We start from the raw sequence: 25,825 nt of genomic DNA on the forward strand, positions 1-25,825 counted from the left end.
TCTTGCTACTCATGGCCGAATACCCTTATTCCTGCACCCCTCATCTTGAACATCTTGTCTCTAGCTTTTAGAGGTCAACCTTCACAGTACTTTCTTTTCTTACTGTTTAGGAATTTCCTGTTCTTCAAACCTCAGCCTCTTAAACTTGATCTTGCGTTTTTCCCTAATTTTCTGCTGCATTATTGGTCTTGGAGGTTCCACCTGAAGGTTTGGAGCCTTCCATCTTATTGGGCATTCAGGCTGTCAGGCCTGGTTCAGAGAGTAAACACAGAATTGCTTCGTCACCTGAGGTATTCCCGATGCAATGATTTCAAACCCCCAAGCAGAATTCATAAACTCTGTCTCACAGTTGCTCTAACATTATGATAATTTCCTGAGTAGGTTCTTATCTGTTACATAAATGGTAAAATTTACTTGTACCATGAGAAAATGTTTTTTATTCGAGTATATTGATTTTGTCTGTCCAAATGTATTTGTGATTTTGGGATTTATTTTAAATAATGTGTAAGAACAAAACTGGGTTTAAGATTTCCCCACACCCCCCTCTTTTTTCTCCCTCCCTCTCTCTTTTCAGATGTTGCAGTTGTGGACATGAGTGATATTTCCAAACAACCATCACTGTTCTACCACCTTGGCGTACGTGAAAGCTTTGACATGGCTAATAATGTTATACTCTACCATGACACTGATGCTGACACTGCTCAGTCTCTCAAAGTAAGGTTCTCGCTTCAAAATCTGCTTCATTTCAGAAATATGTTTAAATAACTGATCTTGCAAATGTATGTGTTTTTTCTGAAATGTCCACTGAATGTAATTTCTTGATAGCATGATAACAAAATCATGCTAAGAAAAACAGCTGCTAGCAAAATTAGTAATGTTTAGAATTGCATAAAAACTTGTTTATAAGAAAAGATCTGTAATATGGAACTGATTTTGCCTCAGATGGTTAGACATGGAAGTGAGAATGCAGCTCGGGGGTTTTTTCCTTCCTTTCCCTCTTATAATTAGAGGAAATGTAAAAAAAAATGTTATAGCCTGTTTAATAAGAACACTTGAACAAGAGCTGTATTGCAAGATACTCCTACTATTGAAGCACTTCTGTTAGATGAAGTTTGCATTTCCTAGGTACTGAGTAGCTAAGACTACAGGAATCTCCTTTTTTGTGCTGTTTGAAGATCGAAAAAGAGATCCTCAACAAATCTTTTTATAGACTTGTTACTCATTTTTATAGTAGGATAATACATGCTATACACTTGAGTCCTAAAATTGCTGTTGTGGATGCAAGTCTTATATTGTGGATGTTTCTATCTTTCTTAGTGCAGGTTGTCTTTACTTTAGATCACATTTAAACTTTAATCCTCTGTATCATCATCTACTGCTGCTTTCAACATCATCCATTTTCTTGCTATCATCATGTTGTTCATGCATTATATCTTTTTCCTTATTTTGAGTTATTATCCTTACTATTTTATATTTTTCACACCAGCAATGGCCATATATCCTTTTTGGAATTCTCCAACCTCTCTTGATCCTATAAGAATATTAAGTTAAAACTTAATGTTGTATGAGTCTCCTTTACTTTTCCCGGAAAAGCTCTGATATGTCACAGTTCTTTCTGCTCTCATTATCACATACCTCCTTTCTTGCACACATTCCATGTGACCTGGAGTCACAAGAACTCGAGTTGGAGCCTCTCACACTCTGCTCAGAGGTTATCCATACAGATACGTGCTAAGGCATACTTGCATGCCCTCCATTCCTCTGGCTAATCTGGGTAGGCAGACATATAACTTTTCATCCTGCATTGGTAGTACACCTGACTGCAAAGAGATCTTTCATTTTTATTTTTCATTAGCACATTTTTACCTTTCTTCTGTGCTGTCACTCAGATGTTCCAACCAATTTGGTTCTCCCAAGGATGTGCCAAAGTTTGGGAAGCACAGGCTAGTCATCTATTTGTCTGTGCCTAATGAGGACCCTGTGGATGGCTTTGATTTCTGCACTTTGTGCTAAGCACATATGCAAGCACCTGCTCCACAACTGGAGTGCTGAATGACCTCCAGGTTACATCCATCCATGGGTTGGGTCTTCTCACTGATTGTTGCCAGAACTTGCAATTCTTTGCACTGTCAGTTCTGGGGCTTTTTTGTCTGAGGACATAAAGTCAATGACAGATCTGGGGACCTGGGAACACTGGAGTGTGACAGGCTCACTTAAGGCCAGAAAAACTGTCATCTGCCTTCATCCCTCTTCTGCTAGAAACTCTACCAGTGCCTCTTCCTCATCTACCATTTGTTTGCATAACCTCCTTAGCCTGCGTGGGCCTCTAGCTTATCTTACTATGGGAATAGAAGGTTTGGTTTAAGTTGCTGAAACCAAGTAGAAGAGATTCTCTGGATCAAGTGCTAGAGTAGTTTAAGCAGAGCACTGGAACACAGCTCAGTCCTACCCTGATGTCTTTGACACCCCTTCTGCAAGTAAGCCCTGGTTCATACCACCCAAATATGCTAATTCAGCTTTCTTAGGAATACTTCAGAAGGTAGGCAAGGGTTGTTCTTGGGGCCTTTCAGAGACATCTCGTGGTGTAGGTGATGGATAGCTCTCAGAAGATTTAATTTCTCCCTCCTAAGAAAGGTCTTTACTTGCAGTAGGTAAATATCTATTGGAGACACTTGCTTAGCTAGAAAGACATTTTAATTTTCAAATACGTGATATTTCATATCTCGAAGCCTTCCATCACTTTTGTTCTTTATTTTATTTGGCTTAAGGAGCTTAAGTTAATCAGTAATTCTTATTAGGTTTTCGTACCTTAATATATATTTTTCACCATCTGCTGGTGTTTCTTCATTCTAATGTTTCTTTATTCATAGGTTTATGACTAATTTGGTAAGGGTTTTTTCCTTCCTTTCAGAAATTTATTACTTTACTTCAATCTAGGTTGCTGTGCGTGCCTCTTAAGAGTGGCTATCTTAAGTGCTGTAAAGGCAGTATTGAAGACTGTTATTACTTCCACTGGGAAGATCTGTGAAGTTCGAACAGCCTGATTTTATATCACACGATTTTATATCACTTATCTGTTAGGACCCATCCTGAAATTCTCCCAAGAGTTGTCTTTACAGTTTCACCAACGTTCTTTATAAAACGACCTACTTCTGAGCATATAAAAGAATATGTAATCTGGATTTCAAGAGGGTCATATTTGAAAAACTGAACTTCTTAGGTGGCTCCTGATATTTTGCCTGTTGTTGTGGAAAAGTGTAGATGGGCACAATCATATCTGCGCAATGGTTTTCCGAGTGGATTCCAGGCTGTCAATGTGAAGTTGCTCAAGCAGAATCTGCTTAGTTCGTCAGAGGACAAACAATTAAAGACTTTTTCTGATCCAACCCTAACTATTCTATGATTCTATGTTGTTCTGTCCCTTCACCTGTAATTTTCTGTGGCAGGAAATCTGGATTATGATGTGAAGAACATGTCTGTGTGTGTATACCAATTATATATATATATATATACGTATACCAATTATTTTTATTGGAAAGAATAATACCCAGTAAAAATGAATAAATATTTTTATTTTCTCTCTCTCCCTTTTTTTTTTCCTTCCTCTCCCCCCCGCCTCAGGATATGGTATCTCAGAAAAACACAGTAAGTATTAAATCCACATTCATTTCAAAACACAAAATGAGGCTACTAAGTTTGAAGCAACTCTAATAGTAAAGCTGCCAAGCATGTTTATGCTCTATATGATTGAATAAAGTCTGTTTCATCTATGTACAATTCAAACTAGTGGAAATCTTGTTGAATTCCTTTCCAAAGTAAACCTAGATTAAAAAATTACTTTTCTTTGAAAGTTCCTTTGAAAATTCTAGAAAAGTGGCAGTATATATCTCTCTCTAGGTTGACAGATCAAAATGTAAACTCAGAAATTTAAAGCCTCTTTCTCCCTCCACCACTTTCACCCACTTGTGTAAATGTATATGTATGTGATGCCTTAATATCTTCAAGATATATATATGTGTGTGTGTATATATATATAGCTCTCCAAACAGCTTTGACTACTGTATATCCATCCTTTATAAATTCACAGATTTTACTTAGGAATGCAAAAGATTATTTCCCAAAGTAAAAATATTCTTACCCTTAAAGCAAGTAAACCCAAACAATTAAGTAAGCCTGAGCTAAGACAAAATTTAGTAGTTTTTTTAGGCTTAATGCAATATGCCACGATATCTTAGACAGTTATACATTTTGTCATACTTCACATCATGCCAGTAGTTATTTCCATTAAACGCTCTGCCGTGTTATTCTGAGGACTACTGAATTTGCAAAAATCTTAAACATTTATTCTTTTCTATTTCCTCCCATTCACCACATACTTTTATTTTCTTCTGAACAATATTGAGCAGGACTAAATAAAATGTTATTAGAGTCTGCTAATAATTTAAAAGAGAACTTGAAGAAATAATGCATTACTTGCAGCAGTTTATTTTGAGCAGCTGTTTATACTTGGCCACAGCACTGCTTGTAGGCTAAAGAAAGATCAGGTTGAGCTCATGAGTAAGTCCAGGTAATTTCCCTGTCTGTCTTAGTGATCTTTGAACTAGTTTCACTTGTGGGATATGAACTGCATGTACTGGTTTTATAGCTCTGTCCTGGGTTCAGCTACAGCAGTCATTTTTTCTCCTTCTTAGTAGCTGGTGCAGTGCTGTGTTTTTGCCTTTCAGACTGGGAACAATGCTGATAACACCGATGTTTTTAGTTGTTGCTCAGTAATGTTTACTCTGACCAAGGACTTTCTCAGTCTCATGCTTTGCCAGAGAGGAGGGGAAGCCAGGAGGAAGCAGAGACAGGACACCTGACCCAAACTGGCCAAAGGGGTATTCCATACCACAGCACGTCATGCCCAGTATAGAAACTGGGGGGAGTTACCCGGAAGGCCCAGATCGCTGCTCGGGTCGGGCTGGGTATCGGTCGGCGGGTGGTGAGCGGTTGTGTCCTTTTCCCTTGTTATTCCTCTTATCATTATTATTGGTAGCAGCAGTGGTTTGTATTATACCTTAGTTACTGGAGAGCTGTTATCTCAACTCGTGGGAGTTACATTCCTTCGATTCTCCTCCCCATCCCTCCGGGAGCGGGGGGAGGAAGGAAAAGGGGGGGAGTGAGCGAGCGGCTGCGTGGTTCCAAGTTGCCGGCTGGGCTTGAACCACGACAAGCTCTTTGAAGGGGGTGCTCAGAATGAGGTGGTTTTGCTTGTGAATGCTACTATTCATCAACTGGTGGATGATCAAAATGTAACAATCATGTGCTTTACCCTCCTGAGCAAAAGAGAGAATTATGACTGAGCCATTTGGTGATATTTCCAGAAATGGAGTAAAGGGAAACAGCATGGTGGCAACTTCATCCTAGTGAACAGTTTAGTGGTGGCAAATTCAGCCTACTGAGCCTAGATTAGCAGGTTGCTATCTTTTCTTTTGGCAGACTCTTTCTCCCACGGTGGGAGGTATTTACCTTCACATGAAAGAGAAGAAAAGATGGATCTGGTGATACGGTTTATGCAGCAGGGCCTGGTATTATACCTGTAAACATCATGTGGCTAGCAGAGGGGTCAGGGAGGCACCTTGAAACCAGGATCCTGATCCATCCTTTAGAAATGAGGGATTGCCTAACCCACTTCCTTCAAGTGTTTAAATTAAGAAAACAATTTTAAGTGAAATAGAGTGAGGGGGGGAAAAAAAAAGATTTTAAATACCAACTCTGGATTCTTGACCCTTTTCTGTTATTTGAGGTTGTTCATATTCTCTTTTATTAGTTAAATATGCTCCCATATTGCGTTTTTTCATCCCTTTTTTAATCAGAAATTACATCAAACTAATTAGGAAGCCAAATAATTAATAGGTTAAAACTTTATGTTTTTCTAAGATAGAGTTGACTTCAAATAGGCAATCGCTTTCTGCTTCTTTCAGATCCAATGAGTTGTCATGAAAGGCTTGCAGTTTGCTGCTGCCCCAGTATGGTGTTATTGCTTCATTGCTTAGTTAAATATCTTACAACTGTATGGGTAATGTCTTGTTTGAAGTTAATTGCTAAGGATAATTGCTGCCCTAGTTAAGTAGGTGCAGAATTGGTGTGAATTTACTGTGTCCAATGAGGTATATAGTTATATCACCACTTCAGTTTAAATCCTGAATATTAGATACAAGAGTTAATACCCCTGTACTAGGGGTTGTGTTTTTCTTTCACTTTTCTTGATTACAAAGTGTGGGTATGCCTCTGCCATAGCAGTGGAATAGCAGAAAGAATTTAAATGCACTCTTCATTAGGGTCTGGAGACATGTTGGAAAGAGGATAGATACTTGATCTGCTGCTAAGCCTTCCTCCAACCCAGAAGTAGCCACAGGAATACCATTGCTGGTTTTATGAAGAGAAGTTCTCTCCACATCTTATAACCTCTGTGTCCACACATTTGCACTGTATATAAGGGAAGGGGGAACAATTGAAATTCTACCAGAACAGCATGCCATTTTTCCAGCAGCACAAGTGAAACTTTCTGTGCTGGCTGCTTGAGCTTGGAGCTTCCTGTGAGGTTTCCTTGCCCTCACCTTTACTATTTGTCCTCAAAATCTCAAGTCATGTACAAAGGTGCAAACAAAATCATAGCATGGAACAGATATGGAGATGCAGATGAATGTCTAATGTGTTGTCTGGGATGATTTTCTTTTGTGTATTATAAGTAAGCCTTGAAGAAAATGGATGCGTTCCTTGTAAAGAAAATATTATATTCTAATTCAGCATCAAGGAGAAGGCAAGAGTGAGGAACCTGGACATAAAGCTGAAAACAATACTCATTAAAAAGGTCAACAATTCATTTGAGATTTGGCCTGAGTACAGCTGGTCTAACAGTGGAAACTTTACAGCAGCATGCTGCAGTGGTGAGAGTCTGAAGATTTAATAGCTTACTGTCAGAAAAAAAAGCATAAGAGGAGGAGAACTTCTTTCCTTTCCTCCACCATCCAGGAATGAAGTTCTCAGAGATAAGATAAGATGGGGAATTTGATTCAGTTCTACTTGACTCCCCCAAACAATCAACTGAATTTCTGCATTGGTAATTTATTGCATACTTGGATACAAAAGGAAAGTATTATTGACTATGGGAGTTTAGTTCCCAAGAAAGAATTGCCCTGGCATGAAATTCAGAGTCAAGATTCTGTGTCCCATCAGTTAGGTTTCCTTCGGCAGAGCTCCTCTGAGCTTTGAGGACTGTTTTCTGCTAATTGTGTTGATGGCATATGCACAGCTTCCTAGTTTCTGTCAAAATTAAAATTGATAAAATAAATTGCAAATATGCAGTCTTGCAGAACAGTTTGTTTCCTGTGTCATTATGGAAAAATCAAGGTTTGAGAGAACTATGGATGCTACTGGACTGTAGAGTATAGGAAAATAAAATTACCTAAGGAAAACTGGCTTGTGCTTTGGAGTTTCTATAGATGTCAGATAAACATTGGTTTACTGAAGAAATGAAATTTTAAGTATTTTTGAAAGCAAAAAATGCTTAAAAAATAATCTTCCCCAAAACCCAATGTAATAGACAAAACACATGGGAAAGTCATTCCATTTTGATGCAACATTTTGTTGCTATCCTTGATTTTTAAATTTTGTTTCAATGGGGAAATTTCCTCTCCCTCTACTGGATTTTAAGGAATGTTGTATACAAAAAGTCCAAGATTGACTGAAGAGAAGAGTGCGCAGGGGGCTTTTTAAAAACTGCTGGAGTCAGCAAAACATACAGTCTTTCTGGGAACAGTTCTAGCATTGGTTGCACAAAGTTTGAGATACATACTTTGATACATTCAGTTTGTTTGAATGTGGCATTGAAAATACAAACTAGAACTTCACACTCCAGGAATATTATTATGGCACGTATAAGGAGAAACATAAGGAGAAAGACTTAATAGTTAATTTTTCTTTAGTTGATGGCATGCCTGAAGAAATTTGAATAACCCTGTTAACTATTTTCGGGGAAGGTATTTAAAGGAAAGTAAGCTGGCTATTAAAGCAAAAGGTTTATTAGAAAATACTTAGGCCACTGGCCTAATGAGGAATTTTCAGAGATTTAAATGGTTTGAGGTTTTTTTGTTAGATGATGTAGCAGCTCCTATAGTAAGCAAAGAATAATGTCTAGCCCATGGAGGAGTTATTAGCAAAAATTCTCCTTGATCTAAAGGGAACAGGATTGCAATTTATCCTTGCCACAAGGAAATTTTATATTTTAAAATCACTTTTTATGGTAATTGGCAGAAAGTCTCTTCAGAGTTTCACCAGCTGTATAAATTAGACTGTATCTACTCTTTCAAGGCAATGAACATTAAAGTAAAAAAAAAAAATCTTAGGAAAGGTTTTTTCACTTGGACTCATGTTCTCCAGATTAGTAGCCCTAATGGGTACAAGTAAGACCCAAGACTCTAAAAGTATGATTACATTATATGAATTTAATAATCTGAAGAATTATTATTACAGAGTAGCTTTCTATTTTTTATTTTCTGATTATTTTTACAAAATACAAACATTTGTATGATATGGTTATTGAATGATATATTTCTAAAGAAGCCTGACACAGCACAAGTATATTAAAAGAGTGTGCAAAAGGGCAGAGAAAGAAAGATGAGTAGGAGCATCTTAAATACGGACAATCATTTTCTCTTTTGGGAGGAGAATAGCACAAAGGCAATGGGTAAGCCAGTAAATATTAGTTAGTTTTTATAGAAATGTTACTATAGCAAGGGATGTGTATTCATAGTGGTTGGATTAGTGTTAACTAATCACGTAATCACTCTGATTGATAGGTTCATAAAAGTGAGACTTGAAAGTATCTTAATGATGACACAAGGAGATGAATAGACAAATCATGCAGATAAAGAAATCTTAGATTCTGGGTAGCAAGACTATTGCACTGTTTTCTTGGTCTTGTGAATATGGACTTGTTATAAATATCAATATTAATTTTATGTTCTTTCTTTAATAATTTCTCTATTCATGTGTCATGTCTGTCTATTTGATTCTTATGCTGTTTTGTGGTGGTGTTTTCCTTTTTGTTGTTTTATTTTGATTTGGAGTAGGTTGCCAACCACAAAGCTTTTCTTCGGGTTCAAGTACCTCCTGAATACCACAGTGGTAATCTGATAGACAAAGTATGTATCGCTTTACATCTGCTTCCTGTTGAACAGATATGCCATCTTATAACCATGTTTCTAGGCATTTAAAAATGTATAGGATTTATATCTTAAGCATTCCTTAAGAACAGTGCTTGGCAGGGTCTTTCCTACAAAGTGATTGTAACTTTGAAGTACTCTTTCCTTGCAAGCTAGATCCCAAGCATTCAGAATGTTTGGCTTGTGATAATCTCTCTTCACAGTCTACGTAAAAATACTGCATATATTCAACTTTAGAAGAGGAAGTATTTTTTAAAAGTCCTGGTCAACTGTATTGCATGATGGATAGGACTGTGATGTCACAGAAAACTACTGTGAAAACCTCAATTCTTAAGGCAACAGTGGATTAAACTCCCTAAACCCTCAAAAGTTTGTGATTTCTTTGAGTGAATGCAGTTAATTTTCTGTTATCCTATGTGTTTTGCTTGTAACTACTTGGTAGGGTGGACTAAGCATTCCTAATGCTCTTGATGCAAAATGAACTGCATAACTCAAGTAAAATAATTGTGCTATTAGCTGTGCAGGCATAACTGCCTCTCTAAAAATGCAGAGATTTTACTCAACATTATTTATGTGGAGGAAAAAAAAAAGAACCCCCAAACTTTAATTCTAGTATGGTGTCTGTCACGGAGTGACAGTTGTACTGGAATAGCTAGCAACACAATTTTAAAACTGACTAGGCTATTAAGGTCAAAAGTTTACTTTTAACAGCGTTAACAAAATGTTTAGAAGAGCGTTTTAAGACAAAAAGCAATCTATGCTTGGTCTGCCTTGCCTAGAGCCTAAAAATGGCCTATGTGGGCCTAACTCAGCCCTTCAGCGAAGGCATGGCTCTGTGATTAATGCCTTTAACCATTTTTCCCCAAAGAACAGGTCCCTCTCTCAACTTACTTTCAGTTATTTCCTGGTTTTCCTACATTCCTAAACTTTTGACTCTTTTTGTGGCAGATTTCAAAGTGTTGTTGAATGCAAAACTTTCATTACAAGTGTACTGGGCATACATTATTTGCTGGTAGATGAGCTACTGAGAGCTTTTTTTTTCTTCAGTCTGCTTGAATTGTTGTAATTTTTAACTTAAACATTTCTCAAAATAAGACAATAAAAAGAGCTTAACTACTAATCCTGAAATAAACCAACTCAGCATACAGTCTTTATAAGCTATGAAGTTATAATTCTATTACAATTAAATAACTCATAATTTATAGGTATTACATACTCGCAGCTAGAATTCCTGTATATGTTACTTCATGCACACCTGTGCCATTTATTTATTATCTTAAAAAGCAATAGGTAGCGTATGACAGCACAGTAATTTTCACAATGATTAGCTTTTGATGTCAGAGACCAGCATCCTAAGAAGATAATCATAAGAAGCCAAGATGATATCTTCCTTCTCTAACCTTTAAAGCCACCTCTAGTCTTTAATAGTGTAAGAAAAGTAGAGGGACAGAATTGGTTTTTTATGTAATGAAGATAAGAAAGACACTTTTAGAAAGGCCAAGCGCTCTACATGAAGGAGCTTTATAACATTATATGTAAGTTTTGGACAGAAGAAGTTAGAAAATTGGAGCTGGCTGCTTTTCAGACAAGGTGATGTGCTCAAATATGTTCAGAGTGCTTGACTTCTGCACAGAAAAATGTGTCTGTCATGGGTAAAAATGTTTTTAATTGTATAGATTTTCCTATCCAAAAAGAGACAAGAAATCTAAGTCAAATAGATGACACGTTGGCTGAATAAGATTAATGCAGTGTTTCACACATGTCATTTAATTTGTTTCTGGAAAATTGCTTTGTCTTTTCAGTAGATAACTGCAGCTCCCTTTATGTCACAAAATACATCATACTTTCAAACTGGATTTTTTTTCCATTGCAGGAAGAGCTAATTCACTATTACAGGCTTAAGAACAGTTTATACACCAACAGCTTTTGTTTTGCACTGAACTGAGTGTTTATTTGAATAAACCAGAGACTAAATTGCTTTTAAATACTGGTAGTTTCAGTTGCAATTTTTCTGCCTTTTTTAGTAGGAAGTAAAGATGACTTGCAACAGATAATTACATTGTTACAACAGAGATAAGGTACTGTAGGGTTTATGAGGAAGGATTGCAGCTTGATCTTTATCTATTAGAAATAACGTAAAAATCTAAATCTTTCCAGACTTGTATCAACAACAGGATGTACTGATAAAGAGGTTTTTTAATCTCTATTTTTAGTAACTGCATGCCCTCCATTGTTAACTTCCCGTAAAAAGTGTATTTCTCATCTAGTTTATTAATGCATATAAAAATTTGCCATCTTCATATCCATTCATTCCATCATCTCAGCATTCTCCCATTGTTCAAGGTGACTTTGAATGGCTACGGCTTTACTGCCAGCTTAGATGATATGAAAAAATGAAAGGTATGATTTTGCTGTACACGTTTGATGCCTTGATATCCCCAAGGTGGAGTTTGAAGTGTATTTAGTGATAGTTGATTGTGTTAGATGTATCATACTGACCCATGCTTCAGTGCTCCTGTCTAGTTACTCTGAAATGCAGAGTTTACTTTTCTTTTAAACAGCAGAGAACTGTCATAGCTCAAAACTGGTGCTTCTAGTAGCTGTGGAAAACTTCACAGTTATGTGGGTTTTGGGGTCTTGCTCAGGAGCTGAAGGCTCTGAACTTGCTGGTTTGGGACTCTGAAGGGCATTTCCTGCTTCCCCTTTCAGCACCTTGATCACACTTACACTTTTTATGTGGCATATTTAGGACTTTAGTTTTCTATTTCTAGAATTTTGTGCTAAATGTATTACATATATTACAAAACATTTCAAAGTTTTCTTGATTGGATGGTTTGGGGTTTGAAGGTAGCATGCAGCAAATGTTTTGTAGGATCGTTTGGATTAAACATCTCCATAAAGTCCTTCCAGTGCTTGTGTTTCTGTACTTCTCTTTGTGGGGAGCTCTGCACCATATGCTTCCCAGCACAGAGTGAGCCTAGAGGATGCAAGTACTCTCTGATACCCAAAATTCGGGAGCAGAAGGTTAGCTTGCAACTGTCAGACTGTATTAGGGTCCATACATCACACAAAAAATTTAACAGTTTTGTTCTATTGTTGCTTAATAGATCTGGACCCTTATTCATCACCCTTGCTAATATTTTTAACACTTCCATGGAAAATTCCCTTAATGCTTGCAAATCTTGTGTTAAACAGTGCACTAAAGCTTCACAATGCACCAGCCCCTATCTAGCTGTTTTTTCTGACCGTAAAAGATTCTGTGTGTACACAAGCATATTTCCACTTTCATTTGTTTTCTAAACTGTACCTGTTCTTATTCTAGGCTTCCAGTGGTAATTATTACTTTATTCCATACATCGTCACGCCTTCTGCTGACTACTTTTGCTGTGAAAGTGATGCCCAACGAAGAGCTTCTGAGTATATGCAACCCAGCTGGGACAATATCCTGGGGCCACTATGTGTCCCACTGGTGGACAAGTTTATCAGCCTTCTCAAGGATGTTCATGTTACATCATGGTAATTTCACCACACATACACCTCCAGAACCTTTGATAGGTTCTTCAATCTTACTACTACTACTGTTAATTTATTTTTTATTTTTCATTGCACTTAATATAGTTTTAAAAGAAGCTGATAATTTTACTGCTTTCTATACTGCTGTCCTGATTTATGGTTACTTTTTGAAATATCAGTAAGCAAAGGCAGTCCATGGGTAAGATGAAGTATAAATTACAGTGCATAAGATTGTAATAGGAGATAAAATCACAGCCTCTTCACAGAGCTCAAAGCCAAACACTGTTCTTTGCTGTCACCAAATAATGTGTCAGCAATGGGCAACCAAATGTAACTGATGGTTTGATTTTTGGTGGTGGTGGTGATGTTTTGTTTGTTTGTTTGTTTGTTTTGCAGTGTTTGGTGGGTTTTTTTGGTTTTTGTTGGTTTTTTTTTTTTGTTTTTTTAACATTAGCCTTTTAATATCACCTAATAAACATGACATTGTTTGGCCACTTCTACAAGGGACTGTTGTAGTTTTGATGACTGGGGCCAGAGATGGAAGTTGCTCTTTCACAGTTGCTCAGCCTGTACTCTGATGCTAGTCTGGTTTTGTTTGTATTTCTGGAAAACATGGTGAGAGACTGAGCTTTTAGGTTTCCTTTTTCCTAGTGCGTGAAGCATAAGGTAGCGCTGAGGGCTCTTGGATTCCTTTCTGTCTCCCCACTGCCATCTCACTCCAGTGAAAGGCTTGCCTAAAATCCTCCTTTTCTCACCTGGTCCCACTCTTAGAATCCCATAGATGACCCTGTTCACATACACCCTCCTCCCTTACACCTCCATCCATGGCAGGTCTGCTATTCTCTGGCACCTTGCTGGGCATATCATGTACTTCCTCTGTACATCACGCTGGTCTTTCCTCTCTGTGACACTTTATTTTCCCAATAGCTGCCTCTTTTAGGATACAAATACAAAGTGCCAAATCTGTCATCATCAGTAATGGGGCAAAGAAATGCCCCAGTTTTACTGTGTTGATAAAATTATCTCACGATCCTGATTATAAACGTATTGATGCATAGCCCCACAGTCTGAGATGGAGCAAGGTGGAGTATTTACAACGAGTTAATGAAAAATGTGGAAAATTTTGATGTGCGCCCCACTGTGAGGAGATGGTATTTGTTGTAAATTATGCTTTTTATTAGAAATATAACTATACTTCATAAGAAATATCTCCTTCTTATGTGTCTATCTTTTATTTTTGTAGTGCCTATTATAAAGAAACACTGCTGAATGATATTAGAAAAGCTAGAGAGAAGTATCAAGGAGATGAACTGGCTAAGGAGCTGGCCAGGATTAAGCTTCGTATGGATAACACTGAAGTGCTGACTTCTGACATTGTCATAAACCTGCTTCTTTCTTACAGAGATATTCAGGTATGTTCCTAAAGATTAAGGAAGATTATTTTACTGTGTGATTTTGGCTCTTGTTTGTCCTACTGTACTTCACTGTTTATTAAACAGTGATTCAAAGCTGACACAAAATAGTTACACTGTTCAACAGTTTAACTTACCTGCTGGTCAGTTTAAAGGGCTTTAGACTCTTACTTATTTTGCCTGTGAACAAGAGACACAGATTAGAAGACTCCCTGAGGTAGTCTTCTTTAGTGTTAGCATTTTTTAAACTCCTAAACCTCCTCTCCCCCTAAAACTCTGGTAAATATTCCCTACTGAAGCAAGATGTTTGCTTTTCCCTTCCCTTCCTTTCCTCCCTTGCCCCCAAAATCACATACATTTAGAAACGAAGAAAATGCATTTGTTGTATTGGCCAGAGGTGCTCAAGTTGAGAACTATAATTCAAAGAAATATTAATGTATTTTTTAAATATAACTGTACATATTTTTATTGATTTTATTTTTTAAATAAGTTCTGCTTTTGTTGTAACACAGCCTGTGTAATGTATTTCCAAAATGACAGTCTGTGTGTTTGACATCCTTTTAAAATACATTTCCAACCATTCTATGGATTTTTATCTTTTTTTTTTCTGTAGAATTCATCATAGTATCACAGAATGGTTTGGGTTGGAAGGGACCTTAAAGTTCATCTAGTTCCAAGCCTCCTGCCGTGGGCAGGGACACCTACCACTAGACCACATTGCTCAAAGCCCCAGCCAACCTGGCCTCAAACACTGCCAGGGATGGGGCAGCCACAGCTCCTCTGTGCAACCTGTGCCAGGGCCCCACCAGCCTCAGGGTGAAGAATTATTTCCTAATATCCAGTCCAAAGCTACCCTCTTCCAGTTTAAAGCCATTCCCCCTTGTCCTGTCACTATATGCCCTTATCAAAAGTCCCTCTCTGTATTTCCTGTAGGCACCCTTTAGGTACTGGAAGGCTGTTGAGTTGGTTATTTTGTAAGTATAAGTGGGTCATGAGAGTACTGTGTGACCACATCATCCTGCATTATCCAGCTTTCCATTCTGAGATATATATTTTCCTGCAGCACTTCATCCAACTTCATTTTGATCGGTTCTGGTGATCATTTGCGTTCCTTTGAATGGTTTTCTTCCTTGAGAAATGTAATAATCTCTAAACATATTTTGAACAAACAAATTAAGTAACATGAGGCCATTTGCTGATGTCAGTAAAGTGTCCTCTTCAGTAATGTATATGCAAGTTACCCCTGAAAAATCAAAATGAATGCACAACCAGCTGACATACTGCAGAACGAACTGTGCCCTAGTCTGCAACAACCTGATGAAACGTCATTCATCAGAAATCCTTAGTAAGGCCTGAAAAATCCAGGCTCCTCCCAATGCTGCGAGTGTAATCAATCAAACTCGCCAGAGGGACTCAGTAATTTGGGCAGTGGCATTGAAGTGAGGAAGAGGCAAGTACTGACATGGATAGACAAAATCCCTGTTTATTTCCTTAGACAGATTTTGTGGCTTTTTCACTGACTCTTCTAAGAACAGTCACCTGAGATACTGTCTAGCAGTCATAATACATTTTAGTTTAGTGATGCTGTCCTCTGCTTTCAATTCCTTTTTTTTTTCTTTTTTTTCTTTTTTAATTCATACCAGGACTACGATGCTATGGTGAAGCTGGTAGAAACACTAGAAATGCTTCCTACCTGTGACCTGGCTGATCAACACAACATTAAATTTCATTATGCTTTTGCATTGAATAGGTAAGGATGATTGATTGAAGTTATTTCATTTTATTGCTGCTCCATATGGGCTTATGTATAGATTTATAGGGCAGATAATACCAAATTCTTTTCACTTTTTGAACACAGATATTTACTGCAGTCATCTTTCTTTAATCTCATACTTCCTGTGCACTAGACCAGCTTGTAATTTTTGAAATAATTATTTTCCAACAACTACCATTGTGTCAGACACCTCATGAGAGTGAATCTGTTCCAAAGGCCACCTGAGTAATTTTGAAAGACTCCAGTGATAGCAACGGGTTCTTGGTCAGGCTGAGATTGTTTATTGTGAGTCACTGATTATTCAGAACATCTTGAAAAGTTTAGCATGATAGAGTTCTGAGTTATTAAAGTAATAGGTAACAAGCCTGATTCATGAATACACATTTGTGATACAGCTTCCTTGAAAGGCACCTTGAAAGGTGTTCTGGACCTACAGGCACTTTGCTAGATTAGGAAGCACAGCAATATTATTGAACTCTTCTGGTTAGCTACAGATATGTGTAGTGCCTATGTATAACAGGTTTTTTTTCCTAAAGAATTTGTATTAATTTTGTATTGTAGAAAATAGATCTTATGCAAATAAAATCACATGTAGTAATAAAAGTAACTTGCTAGATAAAATCCACATGCTATTAAAAATTGTGGCCTGCAGTCTAACTAAAAATTAGCACTGGGCAGCATCAGGATGGCATATGTCAAAGAGATTAAGAACTCAATAATAGATCTAGAAAAGCAGTTCCTACGGCAATGATAATGTCTGGTTGCGTTTCATCAGACTTAGAAGTAAGTGTAACATCGTTACTCAGAAAAGTATTGGATATCACTGCATCAGTTCTGTGTCAAAGAACAGTCTTTTCACAGCATTTTCTAGAGTGTGTTCTCTAAAAAAGAAGAATAAATCATTCTTATGCAACCATATGGAAGTTCCAGGAACAAAGAATGCAGTACATTCCAACAGGGAAGTTCATATAAAACAGTTATTTTTCAAAAGGAGCTCGTGGTTTGTTAATAGGCTGAGTAAGCATCTGAATTATGCAGTGGCAAATAGCTCAAAGGGATTTTTGAAAGAATGTAGTAGTGAGTAATACAGAGTACATAGAATGTACAGCATAGCGTACAACTGCTACTCCTCATAATTCTAATGTCTATGTTTTTCGTGATAGCTAGCTATAGTTTCAAAAAAGAAAGCTGGAATTAAAAGGTATTTAAATTACTTCCACCTTTTTTATTAAAATAGAAAAGAATAAGTTCTGAAAAGTGAATTGATTACAGTGAGAATTACCTCTGCAAGAAGAAATGTATAAGGTGTCAGACAATGTCCAAATATCTCACAGAAAAAAATAACTAGAGCCATGCTTGGAACCTTAACCCAAATTTAGATGATGACAAAGCCTTTTTTATAAGAAGAAGGAGAAATTATTAATATTTAGCTCTTGATACCAAATATATGAATATGGTTCCTACACGTAGTTCATCTTTTGTAGATTTTTTGGATTTTTTTAAAGACTGAAAGTGAACATCGAGTATCTGTATTCTCTCTCTGGTATCATAAACCATTAAATTTTCACTGATTAACCACCTACTGAGTCTGCTAACTTGTTCTGCTGAAGTGTATCTTTCAGAAAATTTTGATCTGAATAAATGAAGACAGAGAGAAGCTATATATATCATTTGCAGTTTGCTCTGATGAAAGATAATTTTCTCATTAGAATGCTTAAAAATAAAGGTGAAAATGCACTTTTGAACTAAAATTTTTAATGTACAACACAAGGCAGTGTTTTAAAGCAGACATCAGTGTTTGACATTTCTTTAAATTGTGTAAATTATAAACCATGTTCTTGTCTGTATAGTTGTTATTGTTATTATTAAATTTTATTGTTATTATTGAATGGAAATATTGCAGGCTTGACCTTATAAAACTTCTGAAATGCAAGTCTCCTTAAGATATCATACTAATGTTTTGAGAAGTGGTTTCAACACAAAGGATTTAGCCCTATTTTTCAAAAGTTTGCCCAACTTTTTATTTTTTCAGCAACTTAACTCAAGATGTTTAAATTTGCCAGTAAGAATAACTCTAGGGTTGTGCCTTGTTCTCAGGAAAACATCCAGATTTGATCAGGTTTTAAAACTTAATGTGCACATTTAGATGTACATAGTCTAATTGGCAAGTTCCTCGCCTTCACATTCTTTGTATTTTGAGCAGCATGTGACCCTCATGCCATTAAAACTTCTGTTGTGGCAATGCCAATAGCACCTTGGTAAGACAAGACAAAATTACTTGCTTATGAATTTGTCTTCCCCATCAACAGGTTTCATTAAATTGATCACTAACCTGAATCAACGTGACTCTCCTTGTGTTCTTCTGGGAACAATTGAAACATTCTTACAGAAAAGTTTTTTCTGTAAACTAAATGACCAGTTTTCCATTAGTAAGAATGGACTTCAGCTTCTATAGATGTTTTTTCCTTCTTAAAACAAAATAGTGGACAAAAATAAAAAGTTAAGACTTAAAAATTTTCAGAACAAGTCCATTTAGTTTAAAATGACTCTGAAAGTGTTGTTTTTACCATCTTACTTGCGTGGGATTTTTTTAATCACTTCTTCTGTTTTAAAAACAAATTCTTTTTAGTAAACTCTACCAGAATCTATTTATAAAAATACAGAACAGTGTTTTCACTTAATATTCTATTAATTTCAGCATACAGAACAGTATTAATGTTATTCAGTGCACCTGATTGATTGAGCCTACCAGGAACAAAATACATCATAAGGAAAACAGAATTGGCATCTGTAAGAATATCTGACCCTGCAGAAGTTAACGTTTGCTTAATTTCACTACAAAAGTGTACCAGAACTGTGATCATAATTAACAGAGAAAGTAAATCATTTATTTCATCTTAGACTCTGCAACTGAGTTCTGTTGGCAATGAATTTCACTTAGCTTTTTAAAGTCAGTGTTATTCTTGTGCTGTACAGAGCTGGTGATGTGGTGGGCAAGTGATAGAGGATCTCTTCTGGGGACACCGGGTCTTTGCTGGTACATCAGGTGAACACAAATCCAGTCTGCACCACAGTCACATTGAGTTCAAGTTAACAAGCTGAGCTAAGGGAAGGGGCAGGGATGTTTTACTTAAGTCTCAGAGGCTAATAAAGGATGTTTGCAATGACAGGCTTGTGCTTGTTTCCAAGCCTGGTCTATCTAAATAGGTCACCTTCCTGGCTGCTTGTTTAGAAGTCCAAGGGAGCAAAAGGCCATTCCTCTACCAGTGTCTTAAGCTAATTAGTTCTGAGTCCACACACAAGCAGAGTAGAGTGCTCTCTTTTAAACAGACATGGCTTGGTTTAAGATGTTGTTCCTTGTTACCTCCCAACTGAGATTTAAGTCTGATTGATAGTATCTTAATTTAGGCATAGAACGGAACATATCTTTAGGTATAAGTTCAGCCCAAATGGGCAAAATGAATGTTTTCAATATTTGTATTCACAGCTTTGTTATGAAGTAAGATACTGTGTAATTGAGGGCTGGGTGTTTCAGATGTAGATGGCTGATTGCTTCAGATATACACTGCCTGGGAGGCAAGCACTGTGTAAGAATATGAGGTATGTGAGCCACCATGAAAGGATGTTCTCATAGTTCCAGTTCCTAAAAGCTAAGAAATTTCTGAATTAAGGTTGCCGTTTTATTTCCTCTGTTTTAAATGTGTGTCTAATTGAAGGCTGTCTGATTTTTTTCCTTGAGAGTTTTGCCTGGTGTGGTGCATTGGAATAGCTGGAGGTCACCTGGTCAGTATCTCAGTATTTTGTGCTGATCTGCTTGTTAAAGGTGTAACAGTGCCATATGATAAATAAATACACATTTATTATATGGCACAGCCCTCCAGTCCATGCATGAAATATTATTAGTTCCTAATGGGTCTTTCAATGTTTATTGCTGCAATACCTGAGTAATTTATAACCATATCATGGAGAAATAGAACAGTGATGTTCCATTTACAGATATGGAACTAACACATAAATACATGAAGTCGCCTAATTAAAGGTTTCAAATTGAGGTATCTACAGTGATTTGTCTTTTGAAGTATGAAGCATGATGAAGAATATTTTAAATCCCATTGTCTTCAACAATTAGTGTAAATACACCTTGATTAATTACCTTTTAGGTTCTTAAGCTGGCGCTCCTATAAAATGAGGATTGCACATTTCTGTGGCAAGCCTTTGGGTGAAGGGACATGCAGAAAGCTAGAAGACAGTCATGCAGGATGGCCTGCAGCTGCCTCAGGTGTATGGTTGTCCTTTCTCCTTCAGCTTCCAGCCTCTACTCTACCTGCACCCCAATTCCTGAAGCAGTACCCTCAACAGCAATAGTGAACGAAAGTCCATGGCAGAACCTCACAGTAAAACGCGCTCATGTATGACATGACCAGTAGTCATGCTTCCTTTAAACCAAATCAAACCCACACAAAGTCCCTCCCTTGATCACACAGTTTAATTTTACATTGGCAAGTACACATATTGGGCCTGAATTTACATCGTAATGATGACCTGAATCTCCCTCTTTTTGTTTTTTCCTGAAATTTTGAGAGTTTCACAGTTCTAAAGGGTGTTCCTCTGTATTGTGCCATGGTTTGCATGTCACTGTTACTTTTGTCCCCTCTGCTTTCCTGTGCAAGTTACAGCCATTGTAGATAACACTGACTTAGGTTAGTACTGCTGGCCTTACAACCTGGGTCTTGCCAAATGAGCTCTTTAATGTACTGCTCTTATAGCTGAGTTCTGCTGGGTGCCTTCATTGATGAATTTCTAGATTTTCACACAGAGGAGCTAGGCAATTATCCTATTTTTGTGGAAACTTCCACTCTGGGATTTGATGTCTTACAGAATCTGAATGTGTGAACACATTCAGCTACCCCTCCAATAAGTATTTTGCCTGAATATCTAGTGCAGTGGCTGTCTTTATTGAGAAGGTAGAAATAATACCTGCATGTACGTGGCATGCTGTTAAAACTGCTTCTCTAGCATTGCAGTTTTCTTCCTTTTTTTTAATTAAAAAGAAAGATTTCGCCCAAGAATCCTTCTCAAGGGAGATGGACATAAGAAGTGATTTAATATGTTTTGTTAATGTATTATATATTCAATTGATGATTTTTGTGTTTGGAACCACAATGTTTCATTGTTTTAAAACATCATGTGGATTGATTATAAGCAACAGTTAAATTTTTGATCCCTCTGGAAAAAAAACCAAACAAGAAACAAACAAACAAAACAAACAGTGAAAGAAAATCTTAGTGTTGGGGTTTGGTTTTTTTTAAAAAAGCCCTACTATTGTTTTTACGAAGTCTTTTGTAGAAAGCAATAACTGTGATTTAAAAAAAAAAAAAAAAAGGTTTATAGAATATGTTCTCTTAATTCAATATTTTTAGAATAAAATGAACCATTTCCTATTCTGTGATTTATATTGCCTCAAATAATCTAAGAGCAGTGAGCAAGTACATTAAGCACATAAACAGTACAAACATGATCAAAGCCAATGGGAGAAGAAAGTTTTGCAATCAGTTTCTGTGAATTTTACTTGATGTAATCAGATTAAGAGAGTAACAGAAAAAAGATGATAGTTCTGTATTGTTTTATCTCCTGTTGCAGCAGTATATATATAGTAGTTAAAGTACAGATATTTAGTTGTTATTTATTTATATAGCTGATTCAAATACTAAGTGCGCTTGGCAGCTGGCTGTTCGCTTAGGATCTGCTTCATGAATTTATGGCTGCATGACAGTTTTTGATGATTTGCAGTACACTTATGTTTGAGTATTTTCCAATTGGCCTTATTTACCAAGTTACCAAGTTCTGGAAGCTTGCAAAGAGGCCAAAGGGTATGCCAAATTCTGTTCAAAACAGAGTAGACTTTAAAACAAAACCCTGCCCTGGCATGAGGCCAGAGCTGTGAAGACTTCAGCCTCTTTCCAAGGCAGTTCTATCTTCACTTATATTAAAGATGATGGCAGCTGCAGTCACTATTATTTAACTCAGCATGCTGTGTTTTAACAAGCAACATATTCCAATATGATAATAAAAAAAGCAATTATCAAGTGAAGGGCGTAACAGGGTGCAAGGAGAAAATCACTAGTAATTGTGAATAATAGTAGCCATAGGAAATTATTCCCATTGAAAAACACTGGGTTATTTAAAATGTTCTGTTCCGCAATTACCCAGATGCAGTAAAAAACACATCATGGGGTTCCCCATTTTACATGAGTGGCTTGCATGAAGCACCTCAAGTGTATATGTGGGGGAAAAAAAAAAGCTATTTTTTTCATTGTCACATCTAACTGAAGAATTGCAAATGTAGTTCTAGTCTGAAAGCCCAATTCAGGGTCTTGTTTTCCTTATTCACTATTTCAAATATTGAGGGTTATACAATCAAATCCCATCCTTGATAAAATGTCTTAACTCACAAATTGGTTTCTTGTTTTAAGTGAGAGTGCTAGTGTAAAACCTATAATTCGTATTAGTTGTATTCCTCAATAAATAAGAAAATTTTTGAAATCTTTTTTCTGTAGATTTCTGTATGGTTAGTAGCAGTTCAGATCATCTGCCATGGAGCCATTAGGGCATACTTAACTAATCATGTCCCATTTTTATGCAAGAAAGTGAAAAAAAACCCCATATTTTTAAGTTAATTATGTATACTGTAGGCAAAAGTGTTGTATGTGATGATAAATGAATACAGTATCATATATGAAGACCAGTTATTTTATGAAAGGTGTTATTTATACTAATTGATTAAGTTGTCTCACTGATATTTCCTCTGCAATGTGATAGTGAGATCAGGGGGTTTTTAAATCATAATATGTGTAATAAACTATTGGTAACTGCCTCAAGGCTGAAATAAGAAAAAAACCTGAGATTCATATAGGAATAGAGTGGAAAAAACAGGTTGCTCTTTTTGAATGTATTTGACTTTATGAGAAATGTTTTCTGAATTGTTTGTTATGTTTTGATTTATTCCCCCGTGCATTGCTTTTCAGGAAATCTGTTTGCTTGTAGAAGCCTTAAAGTAATAGAGAAGACCAAATCAATAAGGAAAAGGTGAATTTCCTTGAGTGAATTACTTTTCACTGACATATGGTTTTCTATAGTACATAGTCTTTTCCAGCTAGACAGAGGGTAACAAGCCATACAGTGGAAGATGTCAACAAAATGGTGGGAAAAAAAAAGATTGTATCAGCTTTTACTTACAGAAGAAGCTAATTCTTGTCCCAGTGAAATCCATGGTGCTCACATTCCTGTTAACTTTGCTGGTTCACTGAGTGTAATTCTGGCTCCTTAACCATGCCAGTGCTTTGAAGCTGGTAAAATCAGCCTGTGAGGCAGGAAGAATTTTTGTTTCGGGGATATTTAGAATTAGGATTCTCTATAATGACTGCAGTGGAGAGAAGGGTTAGGGGAAGAAAGTGGATGGGGGTGAGGGTGTGAGGTGGGGGAATAAGCCATAAAATAAAAAAGAAAGAAAAAAATAAAGAGAGAATTTGGATTTTGTGGTAAGGCAGCAGTGTTATTCCAGGTGAGAGGCTGTGATATAAATATGAATTCTGGATTATGTTTGAGAGCTAGGGGAGAGAAACAGTGTAAGGATGGCTATACTGGCTCAGGGCCTATTTCCTTCTAGTCTAGATTCCTAGACTATCTCTAACAGTGGTCAATAGCACATACCTGGGGAAGAGTATGAAGACAGAAAAATGTACACCGATAGATCTCCCTAAATATTGTCACTGCTTCCACCAACTTGCAGCTCAGGGACTTGCTGAGGCAACAGTGGTAATTTTTGTGTTTGTCAAGTAAATTTTAGAAGGGAAAAAGAAGATAGATTTGTTTAGATTCTGCTTTCTGCAAATAATGATTGATTGCTGGTTTTGTAACCTTTCTCCATTAGTACAAACTCACAGAAAACTTGAGCAAACAGTAGCAAACCTCAACAAATTATTCCTGTGCTTCAGATGGGGAGAGGCCTAGAGAACTGTGGGGTGGTGGATGGGGACAGGACTGATTTATAAGGAAGTGTTTCTAGTGCCGTTAGCAGCTACAAATTTTTTATCTAAGGATGTGTCAGATCCCTTAAATATCAATAGCTATGAGGATGCTGTGGATACAAGAGAAGGAAAGAGCATGAGGGCATCCTTTAGGACTTACTGCTTGGTGGTGTATTAGTACCCCCCTGGAAACAAGTAAACATGTCTCAGCAGCACAGAGTACCTCTGGGCTTCTAAATCCAAGCCACAATTCTGCTGACTGAAGTTGCCAAGTTACAGAGCAGCAGCTTCTTTCTGAGAGGGAGAGTGTTGAGAAATGGACAGGTTTGGGAGAGACAGAAAAAAAATCCCATCACAACTACTTAGTAGTAGAAAGGTTTTAAATGTATTGTGCTTTTTGGAAGAAGTACTATTGCTTCATTTTATAACTTGTCCCTTGGCTTCAAAGGAAAGCATTTGAGTTGAATACCTCTAATTTGAATATCTGACTCCAACTCTGGATTAAGACAAAATATGACAGCAGGATGGGATGGGGTGGAAAACAGCCAATTAGAACACATGATACAATACTGAAGTTGTACTGTAGCTTGACCATACCTCAGTTCTGCTTGTTCGGTATATGTATTTATATGCACATGCTTAAAAAAAAAGATATTTTTATGATGTGTTAAGCTGTTTTCATCAGGTTTGTAGCCCTATAGAGTGATTCAGAGAGGTAAAGGAAGAGCAGGTAGCTGGCTAGGATGGGGAGACAGATAAAGGAGGCTTGTGTAGAGAAGGAAGTGAGATGACTGCTTCTGTGATTAAAGAAACATAGCAGAATAAGCAGCCAGATAACTCACGGCAACCCTGTGATGAGCAAATTACCAAATTGACAAGAAAATCAGTGAGCAGTTTCTGGAGAAAACAAACTACCAGGCAAAACCAAACTGGCAACAGAACATTAAGACTAATTTAAAGGAAGTGATTAGAGGCTATAAACGTGTCCTGCGGGACAACATTTTTTCCCCCCCAGAAAAAAAAAAATCTTTATATAGTTATGTCTTACTGAAAAGCCTTAGTTTATTGAAGCTTTCTTCATACAGTAACTATCTCATACCATTGATCATTCTTTTCTTCATTTGACTTTTTTTCCTAATCCTAATACTTTGGTTTATTTTTTGAATACAGCCTAAAACTATGCACAATATTGAAGATTAGTGTGCTGGGTATTTGTAAAAGGCATCATGCTGGTTTTAATTTTTAGTCTCTGTCCATTTCCTTTTAAGTCCTAGCATTTTGCTTGTGGAGGGATTTTGGTGATGTTTTATTAAGCACTAGGATATTTTCATAATTGCCCTAGTATTTAGAAGTAACTTGAAGATCTCTTTCCTTGCTGGCAGTAGTTTTCATGGTTATTGTGTGCACATAATTTAAACTGATTTTCTCTGTTTCATTTCTGTGTAAGTTTTCACAAGGCAAGGTTTGTAGGGAGAGAACTAAAATATGCTCACGAAGAAACCAGTGGGAGGCAAAAAAGGTCTCTCAAGGTACATGCTTTGTTTTGATAATGTTTCTACATAAATTGTAGTAGTATTCTTTTTTTTTTTCCTATCTCATTTCCCATTAAAATATATTTTGTGAAGGTAGAAGTATATTTTGAAAGAATTTTCAGATTGTGATTAGTGGTTTTAAAAACTGCTCCCCCCAAAACCCAGACAAACCATGAAGAGTAACTCATTTTCACTGCATGTGTATGCAGACTTTTTGAAGTAGGATACATCTTATTCCTGTAGACATTCAAGGCCAGGCTAGATGTGGTTCTGGGTAACATGATGTAATTGAAGATGTCCCTATTCGTTGCAGGGGGTTTGGACCAGATGACCTTTGAAGGTCCATTCCAACCCAAACTAT

At 36.9% G+C, this 25,825-nt stretch overlaps 1 protein-coding gene across 1 annotated transcript in view; it reads left to right on the forward strand.

The window, feature by feature from the left end:
- Window positions 1-576: 576 nt before the first annotated feature.
- The window catches only part of MAP3K15 (mitogen-activated protein kinase kinase kinase 15), a gene marked incomplete at its 3' end in the record, with an annotated part of 58,271 nt that continues 33,022 nt past the window's right edge, over window positions 577-25,825 (forward strand). The window contains exons 1-6 of the mRNA XM_010011986.1: window positions 577-714; window positions 3,622-3,645; window positions 9,114-9,185; window positions 12,529-12,722; window positions 13,963-14,131; window positions 15,775-15,881. Coding sequence (XP_010010288.1) covers window positions 592-714; window positions 3,622-3,645; window positions 9,114-9,185; window positions 12,529-12,722; window positions 13,963-14,131; window positions 15,775-15,881 — 689 coding nt within the window. The remainder of the gene's footprint in view (window positions 715-3,621; window positions 3,646-9,113; window positions 9,186-12,528; window positions 12,723-13,962; window positions 14,132-15,774; window positions 15,882-25,825) is intronic.

Source organism: Nestor notabilis, unplaced genomic scaffold, assembly GCF_000696875.1.
Source record: "Nestor notabilis isolate BGI_N333 unplaced genomic scaffold, ASM69687v1 scaffold5143, whole genome shotgun sequence".
Classification (NCBI taxonomy): domain Eukaryota; kingdom Metazoa; phylum Chordata; class Aves; order Psittaciformes; family Psittacidae; genus Nestor; species Nestor notabilis.